Below are 14,376 nucleotides of genomic sequence, written 5' to 3'. Positions count from 1 at the left end.
TCACAGCACTGCAGAGGAAGCTGGCACCATAAACTGGCAAACATTTCCAGCGGCAGTGTCGATTCCCACTCCACATGGGCTCCAAAATAAGGATGTCACCCTCCACCTATGGACACGAACAGCCAGCATGGTTCAGCTCGCTTCCAGATTCCTTCTCTTTCACATCGGATCCCTGGCAACATCTTTCAGCACAGCCCTGAAGCGCTCCTTCTTTCACTACGCCTCTTTCCCCTCGGCTCGCCAGTCTCCTCCAGTGGCTGCGAGCAGCTGCTGCTTCACACACACCGAGAAACCCTGATATCACAGAGGAGCCTGACCTTTATGGAAGCTTCTCCCATCCCACCCCACCAGGCAATAACAGAATGATGCACCCACGCCATAATATGGGATGCAGCACCTGTGATTTTAGGAACTTCTGCACATATTTAGTTGAGGGGAATTCCCCAGGCTCTGGATTTTCAGCTTGCAACCAAGTCCAGCAGGGACTGCAGTGCTCTGGGAAGCTTGCACCACCACCAACAGTATTCTAACATCAGCTGGTGCATTTCATCAGTTCTGAGAGCATCTCAAAAGGCATGCCAACACTTACTGATGGGAGAACGACATGCAGAGGAGCATAGAGGCTTGTGTATGGTTATTCAGCAGGCTGGCTGCAGTTAGGACTAGAGCTCAAAATAACAGTGCTCTGCACCAATAACCAGAGCACCCAGCCTCCCCCAGCACTCCTCACTGCAGGGCTTCCCCTGCCACCCCCTGCCTGGTGTCCAAAGAGACAGTTTTGTTTTCTGAAGTTTATGATACTTCAGGATGGGGAAAAAAATATTCCCAAGAGTAAAACAAACAACAACAACAAACAACAACACACAAAATCAACAAAAACCAACCAGGCAGCACAGGGCTGTGAAGTACTCTCATTTATACAACAGCTCCCACATGTGAATAAACCAAGTAATGCAGCCATTGAAGATGAAGGTCAGATGGAGGCAGTGGGAATCCAGGCTAAGTTCCCACAACCAGGTGGGAACAGAGCAATTCAGAAAGATTTAAATTACTTGCTGTGAGCTGCTGACAGCTGTGGAGTCAGAGAGCCTCTGCAGGGCTCCATCCTCCCTATAAGCACTGAAGGCAGAAACACAGTGCCCTCATTCTCTGTAACTGCTCAGCATCTCTTCCTTCTGCCTCCTAGAGAAACACCCTCAGCTGCTTCGGAAGACAGTGGATGCCCTCCATTCATACTGACAGAGACAAGCATAGTAAAGAATCTGAGAGTCAGCTGGGGCAGGAAGAAGCTGTGTTGCTCTGTAGATCAACAGACAGGTCTCCAGAGTGGGAGAGGGGCATCGGGCCTTGATCAGTATTCTATAGGATTGTCTCTATTTTTTTATGAAACAGATAGATATGTAAACACCTGGAGGCAAGGAGACAAACCCATGATTCTTTCTTTTCATGCACATGCTATAAATAACATGGTAAGAAGTGACATTACAGAGTACTGGAGACAAGAGATCAGGAAGAAACTGTCCTCACGCACGAGGACTCACCAGGAGTTACAGATCTACCACAAGCTGCATTTATATTAATGCACCCTTTCCCAATCTCAGTGAGATAACTCAGCTAAACAGTATCTCCATCAGCCCCACTGTACAGACAGGGAAGCAAAAGGATGTGGGAGAGCTAGCAGATGGGAATAGCACACCAAAGTCCCGAGCTGCACGCATCTCCAACCCACAATTCAACCTCTCATTCTGCAATAGGCTCCCACTGGCGCTCTCTTCTGCCTGAAATATTTCAATCTCTACCTTCACACCACTCATGTCGTTTTGTTTTCTTTTTGCCCTTCATCTGAGCATGATGGCTGGCATGTTATACTCTGAGAAGGAAACACTACCTCACCGTGTATTCTGATGCACACAGCGCTCATCAAGCAAAAGCACCTTTCTGCTTGCTTCCATGTTTACACACCCCCTGGATTCGTTACAAGAAATGAAACTGAATGCACAGAAAGCTTAGACTGAGGAGCACGAGTCTCTCCTGAAGCCCTGTTGATATTGAGCCATCCCCAGCTCCCCATCACTCCTGCAGACAACTCCAGCTCAGCCTCAGCCTCTTCTCAGCGGTTGCACTGCACTGCTTTCAGTACAGACCTGCCACTCTCACACCCTTTCCTCCCCAGCGTAGCTCAGTCACCCCTCAGCAGTTAACCAGCAGCTTCACAACACGAACCGTTCCCATTTCCATCTCCTCAGGATTCCTCAGCCCCGTCAACCCACTCACCTCAACGAAGACCTCCAGGACCAGCATTTCGCACACAGCCCTCGAGGAAAGCTCGTATCGGCCTCCAGGCCCGGCGGGACCCCGACAGACACACAGACGGCAGGGCGGTCCTCGGTCACAGCACGCCAACGCCTTCACGCACGGGGACCACGCCGTAGCCGTCACAGCTTCGCCCTCCCCCCCCCTCCCACTTCCAGCCTTTTAGAAGCGCCTCCTACCTTTGATATCCAGCAGCTCCTCCTCCCGCACGATGCTCCCTCGCACCCATCCTTTCCCGCCCGCTCTCGGCTCCACGCGGCCGCAACCCTTGTTTACGCCGCGCCCCGCGGAGGGCCGAGCTGCCGCACAGCGCCGGAAGCGCGGGGCGGAGATCGGGCTGAAGGTTCGCGCAGCCCTCAGCGGCACAGCCCGGAGCGCTGCCGCCCGCACCGCCGTTCGCTCTTCCAGAGGCTCGCGACGGGAACGCCGCCACTGCCGCTCGTTCTCCTCGCTCCCTCTCGAGCGCACCGGCAGAGCTGGGATGAGCCGCAGGCCCCGCGAGCCGCCTACAGCCCCCAGAGTGCACCGCGCGCCTCGAGCGCGGCCCCGGCGCCTCGCACATGCGCATAGTGCTGTATGGCTCCAAGATGGCCGACGCGGCGCCCGGCGGTTCCGGCACGGTAACGGCAGCTCCTCACCGGGCCGCGGGGTCGTTACGGAGGGCATCCCTCCGAGGAACCGGGCGGAACGGCAGCGGCCTACGAGTGGGAGAGCGGGGTTGGAGCGGGGAGGGGTGCAGGGTGCTGCTCCGCGTCCGTCCGTCCGTCCAACTGTGTACCTTATGCATAACTGTGTGCATTTGCAGATTTCTGTATGCCTGTCTGTGTGCATATGCGTGTGTGTTTATGTGTGCAGATATGCCCATGTATGTATGTGTGTGTATCTCCACGTGTGTGCGTTTGTGCATGTAGAGAATCTCTAGTTGTAGATTGCTCCAAAAGTACTGCTTCTTATTTACTTGCATGAAAGCTGCAACATCTACAATGAGCCAAATAATACTATTTGATAAAGCACGTTTGCAGATAGAAACACTATTTTTCAACGTGGTCACCATTATTTTTATCATCATTGAACAAGAGCCTGCATGCTGCACTCATACTGCCTACATGACCCACTGTTTCTGCTGAAACACACCACCCACAGCCTCACTGTGCTCACGTCTGCTGTTCTGTCTCCAGAAACATCCAGAAAGCATCGATGGAAGTCAATGCATGCCTTCATGTCTTTTTTTTTTTTTTTTTTTTTTTTTTTTTTTTTTGCACAGAGGAATTCAGTAATACCTCATTGCTTCATACACACTTCTACATTACACACCATCTTGTCAGGCTGTTGCCATCTGTCACATGGCAGTGTAATGGTTACAGAACGTTGGCAGCAAGGTTCAGCCTCTGTTACCATACTACCAACATCCACCTCTGATGTCAAGGGCCAACATCATAAAATAGGAGGCATTACTTTCGGAGCAGTCCTCAAACGTGTATGTCAGTAGGTGTGAGTCAATATGCGTAGGTGTCAGTGCTGCATGTGTACCCTTGTGATGTGTGCAGGACGTGTGAGCCCAGCCTGGGTGCTGGCTGCATGCAGGCATTTGGGTTCAGTTTGGGCTCTGTGTCCGCAGAGGTCGGGCAGCAAGCACACGACCACGCCGGCAGATAACTACTACCTGGCCCGAAGGAGGACTCTGCAGGTGGTGGTCAGCTCCTTGCTCACTGAAGCTGGCTTTGAGAGCGCTGAAAAGGCTGCGGTGGAAACACTGACAGAGATGTTACAGAGCTGTGAGTCCCCGTGGCACCAGTGTGGTGATTTAGGGCAAAATCACCTTGAAGTTAATTCAGATTTGCTTTTGCTCTTTCTGTTGTTTTTCGTTTGTTTGTTTTGTTGATTTTATTTGTAATTTCTTACATTAATGATGTTAGCAAAAGCAGAAGGCTTGGCAGGGCATTAGAGCACAGCCCTGGGGTCACAGACCTTCTGACTGTGAGCAGTTTGGCTGAACTCAGTGGTGCTTATCTCACTCAGTGGGCATTAGGAATCCTAATAAGGTATCCCGAGACTGAGATGCTACCAGAATAAACAGACTGGTAATGAAGTTCCAGACATTTGGTTAGTGAAGGCTGTAGAAATGGAACTGTCTAGCAGTTCTGCTCTTAATTTCCTGGGTGATGTGCCTAGGATCTCAGCTTACAGTTTTTTTATGTTGATTAATGATTAGGTTTGGTAGTTTTTCATGCTTGTGCTGCAGATTTGCCTTTTTTATTTGTGAAAAGCATCTGACTTGATAATCAGTGTTTCCATACTTCGGCTGTCCTTTACTTTGACATATGCAGGCTGTAAGATACCAGATTCTGGAAGCTATTTTTTATTCCTTGCTAGGTGCACAGTGTTACTTCTAGGTCTGCATCCCTGTCAGGGGAGCAGCAGGCCCACAGGCCCACCAACCAAAAAAAATAAAGGGGGAGGGATTTCAATGGTTTACAGGCCGGTTTGGCCCAGGTCCATGGCTGATGGGGCAGGAGGACCAGAGACCAACACCCCAGCAGAAGGGAAAGGGGAAAAGGGGAAGGGTAGGGAGATGGGAGAGAGCAGTCTTGTGACTTGCAATCAGTTTTATCTTTCCCACTGAATGCAGTCCTCTGGGGTGTGCAGTTCTTCTCTTCTGAGAACCAGGTACCCAGCAAATAAGCAGTCCACAGAACTGGAGCATTAACTCTTTAACTCCCTGTGCTTTACATGATGTTATGATGTGGAATACCAATTACAAAAATCATAAAACATGACACTAGATTTGCTAAAAATTCAGGAGTTGGGCTGACACAAATGTGTGGTCACTGCCTGAAGTGAATATGTAATGGTTGTGGTTGATTTTTTCCCTCCAGATATTTCTGAAATTGGAAGGAGTGCAAAGTCCTACTGTGAGCATACAGCCAGAACACAGCCTACACTCTCTGATATAGTGGTTACTTTAGTGGAAATGGGTGAGTAGCTGACTCATCTCACTAATTCCAGATGCATACATTGCAGGAGGATGGGTGCTCTGTGTTGCCATAACGATATATTGCTTGTGTTGCTGGTGCTTGTGTGATGTCCACCATTCTGGGTCTCACGCAGGTGATCCAATATCACTGTTGTTGATGCAGTTTCTATGCATACAGAGTACATAATGTTCCTTCTTCTTGGTGTGATTCCTTTTTCCTCCTCTTCTGTATTTCAGGGTTCAATGTTGAAACGCTTCCCGCATACGCAAAGCGCTCCCAGAGGATGGTCATCACTGCCCGTATGTGAGAAGTCCTTTTCTTGTGCAGGAAATAATTGTCATTTCTATCTGCTGGCATCCAGAGGGCTGCTGCTTTTCTCATGAATGGTGCAGTCCAGTGCTCTGGGGCATGCAGTTTGTGTTAAGGATTCCTGTAATTATGATGTAATATGTGAAGGAGGATATCCTTTGCCAAATCAGTTGCTTTTGCTTCAGCATCCTCATTGCACATGAGAATCCTCAAGATGGTTTTGGTTCTGCTTGTGTAGGAGAGAGGGGTCATGTAAGCCTTGTTCTCTTTGCCAATGCTGATAAAAATGCCAAACACAACCTGAAACTGTTGCTCATGGCATGTGCTCTGTCCCTATCACAGGACCTGGAGACGTGGGTCACAGCTTGGTACAGACTAGCACTTCTTGATGCCTAACATTTGGCAGAATGATGCTGGCTAATTTAGTGCATGTGCTTTTTTAACCATAGCTCCTGTGACAAATCAGCCTGTGACTCCCAAAGCCCTGACAGCTGGACAGAACAAGCCACATCCATCCCACATCCCTGGCTATTTTCCTGAGTTTCCAGATCCTCATACCTACATCAAGACACCAGTGAGTGAAAAAAGACTTTTGTGCTGTTTGGGTTCTGTCTGAAGTCAGTAATGTTAGGAAAGCGCGTGTGTATTTTTATTGTAGCACTGTTCCAGAACACTCTTTCTGCTCCCTTGGCACAGTGCTCATCATTTGCACATTGTACTTGTTTGAGTTTTATGGCTGATATCTGTAGCTGTTTGAAAACGTGTGCATGTTGAAGGTCAGTGCTTGCCTGTAGCACCCGCGTCCTAGTAGTGTTTGGAACTTGATCTGTCTTCATTGAATCTAGTGACTGTACTTGTTGTGTCCTCCCTGCTCTACAGACATACCGAGAGCCAGTGTCTGATTACCAAGTGCTGCGGGAAAAGGCAGCGTCTCAGCGGCGTGACGTGGAAAGAGCTCTCACCCGCTTCATGGCTAAGACAGGAGAAACGCAGAGTCTCTTCAAAGATGACGTTAGCACATTCCCATGTGAGTTATCTAGGAAGCTTGTGCTGTGAAGGACAGACATCTAACACAGTGTACACGCAGTGTTCTTGCGATTGCAGAAGGTGGGCACTGAGGGATCCCATTCTGAGGCATGGGAAGGGAGGGTGATGAGGGACTTTCTATTTTAAACAGGCATAAAGACCTCGGGTTCATAATAAAGCCTTGCTGTGCCTAATGGCAGGCTTCCACTGTAAATGAATGCCCCCTTTCTTGTGATGGTGGAGAGGGATTTGACTGATAGATCCTTTCATTCCCTTATCCCAGTGCTGTCTGAGTTTCTGTAACTTCTGTACAAGTCATTTCTTTTCTCACACATTTCTGTGTGAGGCAGTGGAGGTTGTGTTTCTCTGCCTGCAAAGCAGGGATGAGAATTCCCACTTTCCCAAGCTTGGCTGAGAGCACAGCCTGTGTTATCTTCTGGGGAACTAAGCAAATACTTCAGCCTATGAGGCAGTTGAACTTGTATGAACAGTCAGGAATGAATTTTTTGTGTTTGTATGATGCTGTGTCCATAGCTGGAAACATAAAGGGTCTTCAGAAAATAGGGAATTAGAGACTGCCATCTTTTGGGGACAGCATATTTCATTCCTGACTCCTGGGAGCGGCAGGAGAAGAGGTGTGCCTATTTTGTTTAAAAGCAGAACTATGAAAGGGTTTGGTTTCAAAGTAACTGGTTACTGTGTGCTGCGGAGTCTCTGAGTTGATGAGCTGTCTCCCACCTTGCTCACTGCGTCCTTTTCCCCAACCTTAGTGATTGCTGCCAGGCCTTTCACTGTACCCTACTTGACAGCTCTTCTCCCCTCTGAGCTGGAAATGCAGCAAATGGAAGAAACAGATTCATCTGAGCAAGACGACCAGACAGACACAGAGAACCTGCCCTTGCATATGAGCACGGTACGCCCCCCCTTAGAGATCAAGATCCCTAGGGCCTGCCTTTCTTAAACATACGAAACCTTCATCTGTCTTCCTTGCAGCTGAGCAGAGGGGGTGGAAAATGGTTGCATTTTACCGGATGTAAATGACTAACACTGTCATGGTTCTTTAACTTTCTGCAAAATACATTGTACAATGAGGTTATCCAGTGTTGGGTCACGAGCTTTCAATGCAACCTTTATTTCCATGTTAGAGGAGAGAGGATTGTGCCACTATTCCATGCTGTTCTCAGAGGGGATCTGCTTATATTAAAAATCTGGACTTCCCACCTTTAATGCAGCTTTTTGTTTGCTTCTGTTTATCTTGGCTGTTGATTGTGTTTCACCCTTGTGTTTTGTGGTTTGAACTTCTAAGCCTTGTTTAGACTAACTTTGGTTATTTATGCTTTTTTTTTTTTTTTTTTTTTTTTCTTTTTTTTTTTTTTTCCTGTGCCAGGATGATTCTGGACCTGAAAAAGAGAATGCTTCAGTATTACAGCAGAACACCTCCTTGTCTGGCAGCCGGAATGGGGAGGAGAATATGATAGACAACCCTTACCTCCGGCCGGTGAAAAAGCCCAAGATCCGCAGAAAGAAATGAAGTGTGGTCAGCTGGCTGCTAGAAGAAAGAGGAGCCCATTTCTCTGGCTGTTATGAGTACTCACCTCTGCTGCTGTGGGTAGGAGGCATGGAGCACAGCAGGGGCAGTCCGACCGAATGGCAGAAGCAGAGGAATGATCTGCCTAACAAACTACACTGTCATCACTGCAGTGCTCCCTCTTTCTCCTCTGCTTTCCTCCTAACTGGGAATCCTAAGTGGTCAGTTGCCTTAAAAGTGGTGAAAACCACTGAGTTACAGATGGGAATTGTCTCATTTGGTTTCTTCTGACTGCTGGGGAGATTTACTCTTTAAAGAGGCGTGGGATGCAAAGATTCTTGCTGCTCTACAGAACACAAAGACATAATTTGTTTTTGGCTGCCTTACAAGCTAGGAAAGAAACTTCTGCAGTGAACCTTGTTTAGCTTTATAATCTGTGGAGCATGTATTTAGAGAGAGAAAAATCCCACAGAGGTTTCTTTCTTTTGGTTGTTGGCAGGTAAAAGCAAACATGTTTATTGAAGAATGAAGTGTAAATGCAAAGCTAAGATGGCATTTATTCTCAGCTTTTCTGACTGCAGCTGCACTTCCAACTTAAAAGTGCTGAGTGTGGTGTTTACCCTACTCTGCTTTGAGATTATTTGCTAGCAGTACCAATGGCAGATTCAGCAGCTGCCTCAGGCTCTTTTTGAGTTCTGTTGTTAGTTTCAGCACAGCACAAGTCCTTTGAGAGTTCATGCCTTCACCAGCTGTTTTGAAAGATGCTTGCTGCAAAGCTTGGAGTATGGAATAAAGCTGTATTGATTACAGTCTGCAGGGCTGTGCTGTTGATCACGCTTTTTAATTTTGTCTTTGTTCAGTATGGGCTCTTATCAACAGAAGTTGCTCTTTTTTCTTTTTCTTTCTTTTTTTTTTTTGTTGTTGTTGCTATTGTTGTTGTTCCCTTTTTTCCTTAGAGAAGGACCTTTATTTCAGCTCTGAAAATGACTGCTGATGGGATTGCTGTAATTGTTATCCAATTATGGAGGCCTTTCCTTTACTTTTCGTTTAGTCTTTACTTAGGGAAAATATGCACAGAATTCCTGTAACAAAGTACTCCTATTGTTTGGTACAGTCTCCCAAGCATGATATTAATACCTGAATTCTGTAGTTCATACTACATCAGCTTTTCCCATTCATGCAGGTAAGTTCTGAAGGGAAAGTTGCTTTTAAGCAGTAGTCAAAACTGCACCTCTTTTAGATGAGAATTTGGTGCTGAGAGGCAGAGGCTGCCTGCTTCAGACTGCCAACTTACTGCTCCCAGAGCAGTGCCTGGTGCACAGTCACTGCAGTCAGAGGGAACAGAGTTACATGTGGTTTGTTCTCTTCTGTTAGTGAAGGTACCCCTCTGTCCCCATCACCCAGAGAGGAGGAAGAAGAGGAGGAATTATTTCAGCAAGATTGGAAGTATTCCTGACAAACTATTTGAAATCGCATCTTTAGCAAAAAAAAGTCCTGCATGTGCCATTGCCACTTTTGCTGGTGCCTTGGTTGTACAGAAAATCAAATGTACAGACATTATGTATATATATATATATGTATATAAAAAAAATATATCTTTTTTTTTTTTTTCTACCTTGGATTAGGTGTTTTTCATAATGAAAATATCCCTTTCTGAATAGGGGAAAATCTGGAATGAAAATAGTATCTTTTATGTTCATAATAAAAGAGATTTTATCTTCTACAAGCCAAAGCGACTGAGTTCTTAACATTTCAGGAAGAGTGGAAAAAAACCACCTGAATGGAGCCTGAATGTGTGCTCACGGGGGTCTGGTGAAGTTCTCACCAACTCGAAGGAGGCCTTATTCTTCCTGCTGTGTCTCTTCCTTTCTTTGCAACGATGTTTGATTGCTGAGAAGGTTGGGAATTTTCCCACGCTGTGTGTTCAGTGAGGACAAAGTACCTCCCTTTATGAGAAGGTTTTTCTCTGTCACAAGTGGAACATGTGGTTGAAAAAGACTGCAGAATCCTTGGTGCTTTTTAGTAGGTCCTGCATCTTTCTGATGTGTTTTTTTCCTTACAAAAAGCTCAAGAAAGATAAAGTATACAGTGTCAGCCATGAATGCAGTGATGCAGCCATTGAAAACAGGCCTTACAACAGTAAAATGTGCAGGGAATAACAGCCCCTCCTTGAAGAGTTTTCATCAAAAGGTGCAACCAAGAGTCAGCAACTGCATCCCATCCTGGCAGCTGCAGCTACAAAGCTGCCTTGTGTGGCTGGGAGGGTCGTGCACTGAGAATAAAGGCTGTGAGCAGCTGCACTGCATGTGTGAGAGCACAAGAAGCCTGAAAGCGGGGAACTGGAAGAATATATCTCGTTTTTATAGTCACAATTGGGCTGCAGGTGAAATGATACAGTCACAGCTAAGCAGACCCAGAGAATGCGAAAGCTTGCATTGTGGTTGGCAGTTATTTCGAGTACAAATATTGTGAGTTCCCAGTTTTCCCCTGAGATCTGATCACCGTGTGTGCAGGCAGGTTGTAAATATTTATAGAAGTCTCTGCAGTCTGAGCTGCGCCTTGCAGAAGCACCTGAAGGCAAACACCAGAACCTCTCTGTTTCACACCAGGGTTATTTTTGTGGCCTCACGGGTTGCTCATAGATTGAGAGCAGCTCTTCCTGTGCATAGGGCAGTGCTGGTCAGGCCCAGGTCTAGCCACCCAGTCTGGCCATTCCCAGCACTCCGTGCCCAGGACGTTTGCAGTCTGCGAGGTTAATGCAGCTGACTGCACAAAGCCATTACACTTCTTCCCAGTGCAGCAGTACTGCACAGCTCTTCTCTGACTGCGGTGCATTCTTCTACTGGAAGGAGATCAGTGGAAGAGGAAACCCTGAGGTGGTGAGGAAGCTGAGGAAGCAGGTAGTGGTGTCGAGGAGTTAACTGTGCTCCTTTCTGATGCCATCAAGGGCTGGATATGGGGGTGAAGCCCCCTGTGCCGGGGGAAACCATGCTGGGGAGTGCAGCGCCATGATGTGTCTCCATGGCAACCTGCCCAAGATGGCCGCCCCCATGCCTGGACCAGGAGCTGAGGGAAGCAGTGCTGAAGGCTGGCCCCAGCGATGCCAAACACCCGCAGAGCCCGAGAGACCAGGTGCCAGATCAGGTAATCAAAACTAATTGAAGAAATGCAGCTTTGAACAGGTTTTATTTGAGGAGGCAGAGTATTGCAGGCAAACGTGCCCATGCCAGGCATGCACAGGATGCATCACTGTTCAGCTCTCATACAAACTCAGGTAGGCCACGCGGTTCCGATACTTCCTGAATTCTCTGTCCACGATCAGCTGAAAGAAAAGAGAGCACAGGAAGACACGGAGTGGTGTTGAACTGCAGGCTGGTTCACCAGCTGGTTTTCCTGACTCAGTGTTTCAAACTGGAAAGTTTTTCCAGCAGAGCTGTGCAGAGAAAGAAATCTGGGCTCCGATCTTCTCACTTTGTGGATGGAAACTTCCTTCTAGAGCAAACTCCCTACTCAAAGTGTTTTTGAAGGACTGTAGCTGATTTTGCAAACTGGCGTTTTCTGACAGCAGCTCACTTTGTGTCTCACTCCCTAAGCTGGTACAGCTCCACACCGAGCAGGCCAGAGAGGAGAGGATGGCAAAAGACAGTGCTTAAGTAATCATCTGATTTCCTCTGTGAGAAGTATTAAGCTGGGAATAGCATCCCCTCATCCCTGTCCATACCTTCTGAACTTCCATTTTTAGCATCCTCTTTGCTGGCATTGGCACTAAAGACCAATCTGGAGACCCAAACTTCATTGGCCAAGTGATCTTTTTGTGTAATCGCTTGTCTGCATCATAAGTTCCAGGTCTAAAGAAAACAGAAACAAAATATCTCATTTCTAGATCTGGTGTATGATGTTTGCAATATGAGAATTAACCAGACCTGCTTTGACCTATGGGAAAAATGCATGTTGTGGTCTTCTAGTCATCATAGGTTGAAGACTGAAGCAAAGGAGCCTTTTGAAGATAATTAAAAAAAAAGAAACAAAGCATTACTGGGGACTCGTTACATATCTTCTATTTCTGTCTCAGTATTTCTCTCCTCTAGTACTCCTTTTTATTAGAAGAGTAAGAAAATGAGTCATATTACCCAGGGAAAAGTTCTTTCTTTGGAGGTTTATCAGGAAATCGTGGTGTCTTAGAGGAAAATGGAGCATAGTTAGACTGGCGTTTTCTCTCCTTATTGCAGAATGGCTGGTATGTTCCTGGTCCGGGAGTCACCGTCTGCAAGAGAAAAAAAATCAGTACCGAAGATTTTGTTCTGCAAGCCATTTCTGAATGCTTTGAATCAGAGCGTTTAATGCCAGCTGGCTAGGCACTGCAGACCTGCTGTTCAATGCATGCCCTGGCTACCCTGATAGCACAAGAAGAGCAGAACAGATCAAATCTGTGCCTCCTGCTGTTTACCCAGCCTATCCTATGACATCTCTCCTGATACAGTGTTAATCTTCAGAAGCTGAGTCGCTAAACTAGCTTTGTTCAATTAGTACAACTTGAGCTCCCTTCCTGATTTGCCTCAGTATGTACATCTAGGTGTGTGTGAGAGAGATCCAAAGGAATATGTATACAAAAGCACGCATCCATGTTTCCAGAGCTCCCATGATTGGTGATTGATTTCTAGCCCCACTGCTTGCGACAAAGCTAGGCATGGGGAGATCTCTGACCACCATTACTTTAAGCTGGAGGCAGGCCCAGCACGTGTTAACAGCTTACAGTCTATGGTAGGATCAGCCTACAAACTCTTTCAGAGCTGTGGCACTGCCTCTCTGAAGCATCCTTTTCTTACCCGTGGCTCTGGTACGAATCGCCGGGCCGTTCGGGCTCCTATCACGTAACCTTTCATGCTCAGTGGTTTTGTTCCAAAGGAGTACCTGAAGCTGCTTTCCTGCGGTTAAAAAGCAGAAGCATTGTTTGCATCAATGGAATAGAAGTTCCTGGGCAGCAGACATCGTTCCTTTAATTTCTCACTAATTTAGAGTATTAGCACAGCTGGAGCTTTGAGGACTGGTTAATTTAGAAGGTAACTTTTCTAGGAGATAAATGTATTTTTTTTTTATATATATGCAGATTTATACAATGGCTTTACAGGGCAGGCATGGAGTACACTGTGGCTGGCTGGCCATGCTCTTATTACCTGTTACTTATCACTTACTCCTTACTACTGCTCCTATAGCATATGTCTTTTGTGAAGGAAAAGCTCTGAGAATAAAAAACAAACTTACCTCCTGACTCCGGTAGCCGCCTGGCCCTAGGAAGCGGTTTCCCCTGATGGCTGCTAGCTGGGTTCCCATCTTGTTTGGAGCAAGGTGGAGAGGGAACATTTTTTGATCTTGGCGTGACCCAAGGCAAATTTGTTTCTGCACATCTGTAAAACCAGGAGAGGGAACTGCGATCAGTGTGATTCACCCATGAGGGTTTGACCACTCGCTGCTCTTCTTCCTCCTCAGGTGTCTGCTGCTTCCTGAGGTGGGCCGTATCTCTCAGCTGCCCCTGGATGTCCTGGCAGGGCCTGCTCTTTGAATGACTCCCTGCTGCCACAAAGACTTCTTTTTCCCCAGCCTGGGCAAGGAGGTGCATAGCAGCCCAGTCACAGGAAAGACTGCCAGGGGATCCTGGTGCTGTCGGAGATGCAGAGCCCATGCTCACAGCCCCCCATGCTGTGCACACCTCACACAGCTCACCTCTGGGCTGCCACTCTGCACACATGCTGCCACATCAGGCACTTATGGAACTCTGTGTACTGCAGTTGCTATGGATATGGGGAGGGGTGCTGGAGGAAATACTGGCAATAGGAGCTCTTGAAGCGTGCAGGAAAAGGAGCAGCTTTGATAAAAGCCCTGGGGATCACACTGTGCTTACTCGTGCTCCCAGGAGTTGCAATTTGCATGGTGAAATTCAGACTCTGGCAAAGCAGTCCATAGAGTATGCTGTCAGGACCCTTCACTGTGTGTTTTCAGACATAGCAATCTCCCGTGTCATCTGCTCCCTGTCTTTTTCCCTGTGTCTGGCTGTCATGATAAGATTGTAAGAAATTGCTGGAAAAAGATACTGGAATTAATTCTACCTTCGGGATTTGAGCCCATCCCTCAGCACAAGTGTAAAAACTGAGAACGAGGGAGCATCAAAATATTACAGGCAAGATGAGTCCAAGCAGCACGCATTTTACTTTTGCAGAACACTTTATT

The 14,376-nt window shown here is 47.2% G+C and overlaps 4 protein-coding genes across 7 annotated transcripts in view; 1 reads left to right on the top strand and 3 right to left on the bottom strand.

Moving 5' to 3' along the window:
- The window catches only part of CCND3 (cyclin D3), a 37,823-nt gene extending 35,224 nt beyond the window's left edge, over window positions 1–2,599 (bottom strand). Inside the window, exon 1 of one of the 2 annotated variants that reach the window (XM_042884263.1) lies at window positions 2,493–2,599. Coding sequence is in view for 1 of the 2 variants with exons in the window: in XM_042884259.1 (XP_042740193.1) it covers window positions 2,275–2,301 (27 nt within the window). In the remaining variant the exon portion in view is untranslated. Of the gene's footprint in view, window positions 1–2,274; window positions 2,424–2,492 lie in introns of those variants that run through there. The other variant, XM_042884259.1, reaches the window with a different exon arrangement.
- A 252-nt stretch (window positions 2,600–2,851) lies between these two features.
- Window positions 2,852–9,874, top strand: TAF8 (TATA-box binding protein associated factor 8). Of its 3 annotated transcripts, XM_042884434.1 has the most exons (8): window positions 2,852–2,933; window positions 3,932–4,088; window positions 5,190–5,288; window positions 5,525–5,587; window positions 6,047–6,171; window positions 6,477–6,624; window positions 7,394–7,536; window positions 8,011–9,874. In XM_042884434.1, the coding sequence occupies exons 1-8, from the start codon at window positions 2,874–2,876 to the stop codon at window positions 8,152–8,154; spliced, it is 939 nt and encodes a 312-aa protein (XP_042740368.1). In that variant the 5' UTR covers window positions 2,852–2,873; the 3' UTR covers window positions 8,155–9,874. The 3 variants fall into 3 exon arrangements, with proteins under 3 accessions (XP_042740368.1, XP_042740367.1, XP_042740366.1); XM_042884433.1 differs by lacking the exon at window positions 2,852–2,933 and having other exon boundaries at window positions 3,028–4,088; window positions 7,433–7,536; XM_042884432.1 differs by lacking the exon at window positions 2,852–2,933 and having other exon boundaries at window positions 3,032–4,088.
- Window positions 9,875–11,377: 1,503 nt separating this feature from the next.
- PIFO (primary cilia formation) lies at window positions 11,378–13,897 on the bottom strand. Its single transcript, XM_042884453.1, has 6 exons — window positions 13,873–13,897; window positions 13,414–13,556; window positions 12,978–13,076; window positions 12,282–12,415; window positions 11,873–11,999; window positions 11,378–11,473 (listed from the first exon to the last, which is right to left on the bottom strand). Exons 1-6 carry the CDS (start codon window positions 13,895–13,897, stop codon window positions 11,405–11,407), a joined length of 597 nt encoding a protein of 198 aa, XP_042740387.1. The 3' UTR covers window positions 11,378–11,404.
- A 380-nt stretch (window positions 13,898–14,277) lies between these two features.
- Window positions 14,278–14,376, bottom strand: part of LOC122186965 (acidic mammalian chitinase-like) — a 3,023-nt gene continuing 2,924 nt past the window's right edge. The window contains exon 7 of the mRNA XM_042884040.1: window positions 14,278–14,295. Coding sequence (XP_042739974.1) covers window positions 14,278–14,295 — 18 coding nt within the window. The remainder of the gene's footprint in view (window positions 14,296–14,376) is intronic.

Source organism: Lagopus leucura, unplaced genomic scaffold, assembly GCF_019238085.1.
Source record: "Lagopus leucura isolate 7727_CA_CO unplaced genomic scaffold, USGS_WTPT01 Super-Scaffold_100043, whole genome shotgun sequence".
Lineage (NCBI taxonomy): Eukaryota > Metazoa > Chordata > Aves > Galliformes > Phasianidae > Lagopus > Lagopus leucura.
The sequence above is the reverse complement of the archived record's forward strand: the minus strand, read 5'-3'. Positions and strand labels throughout refer to the sequence as shown.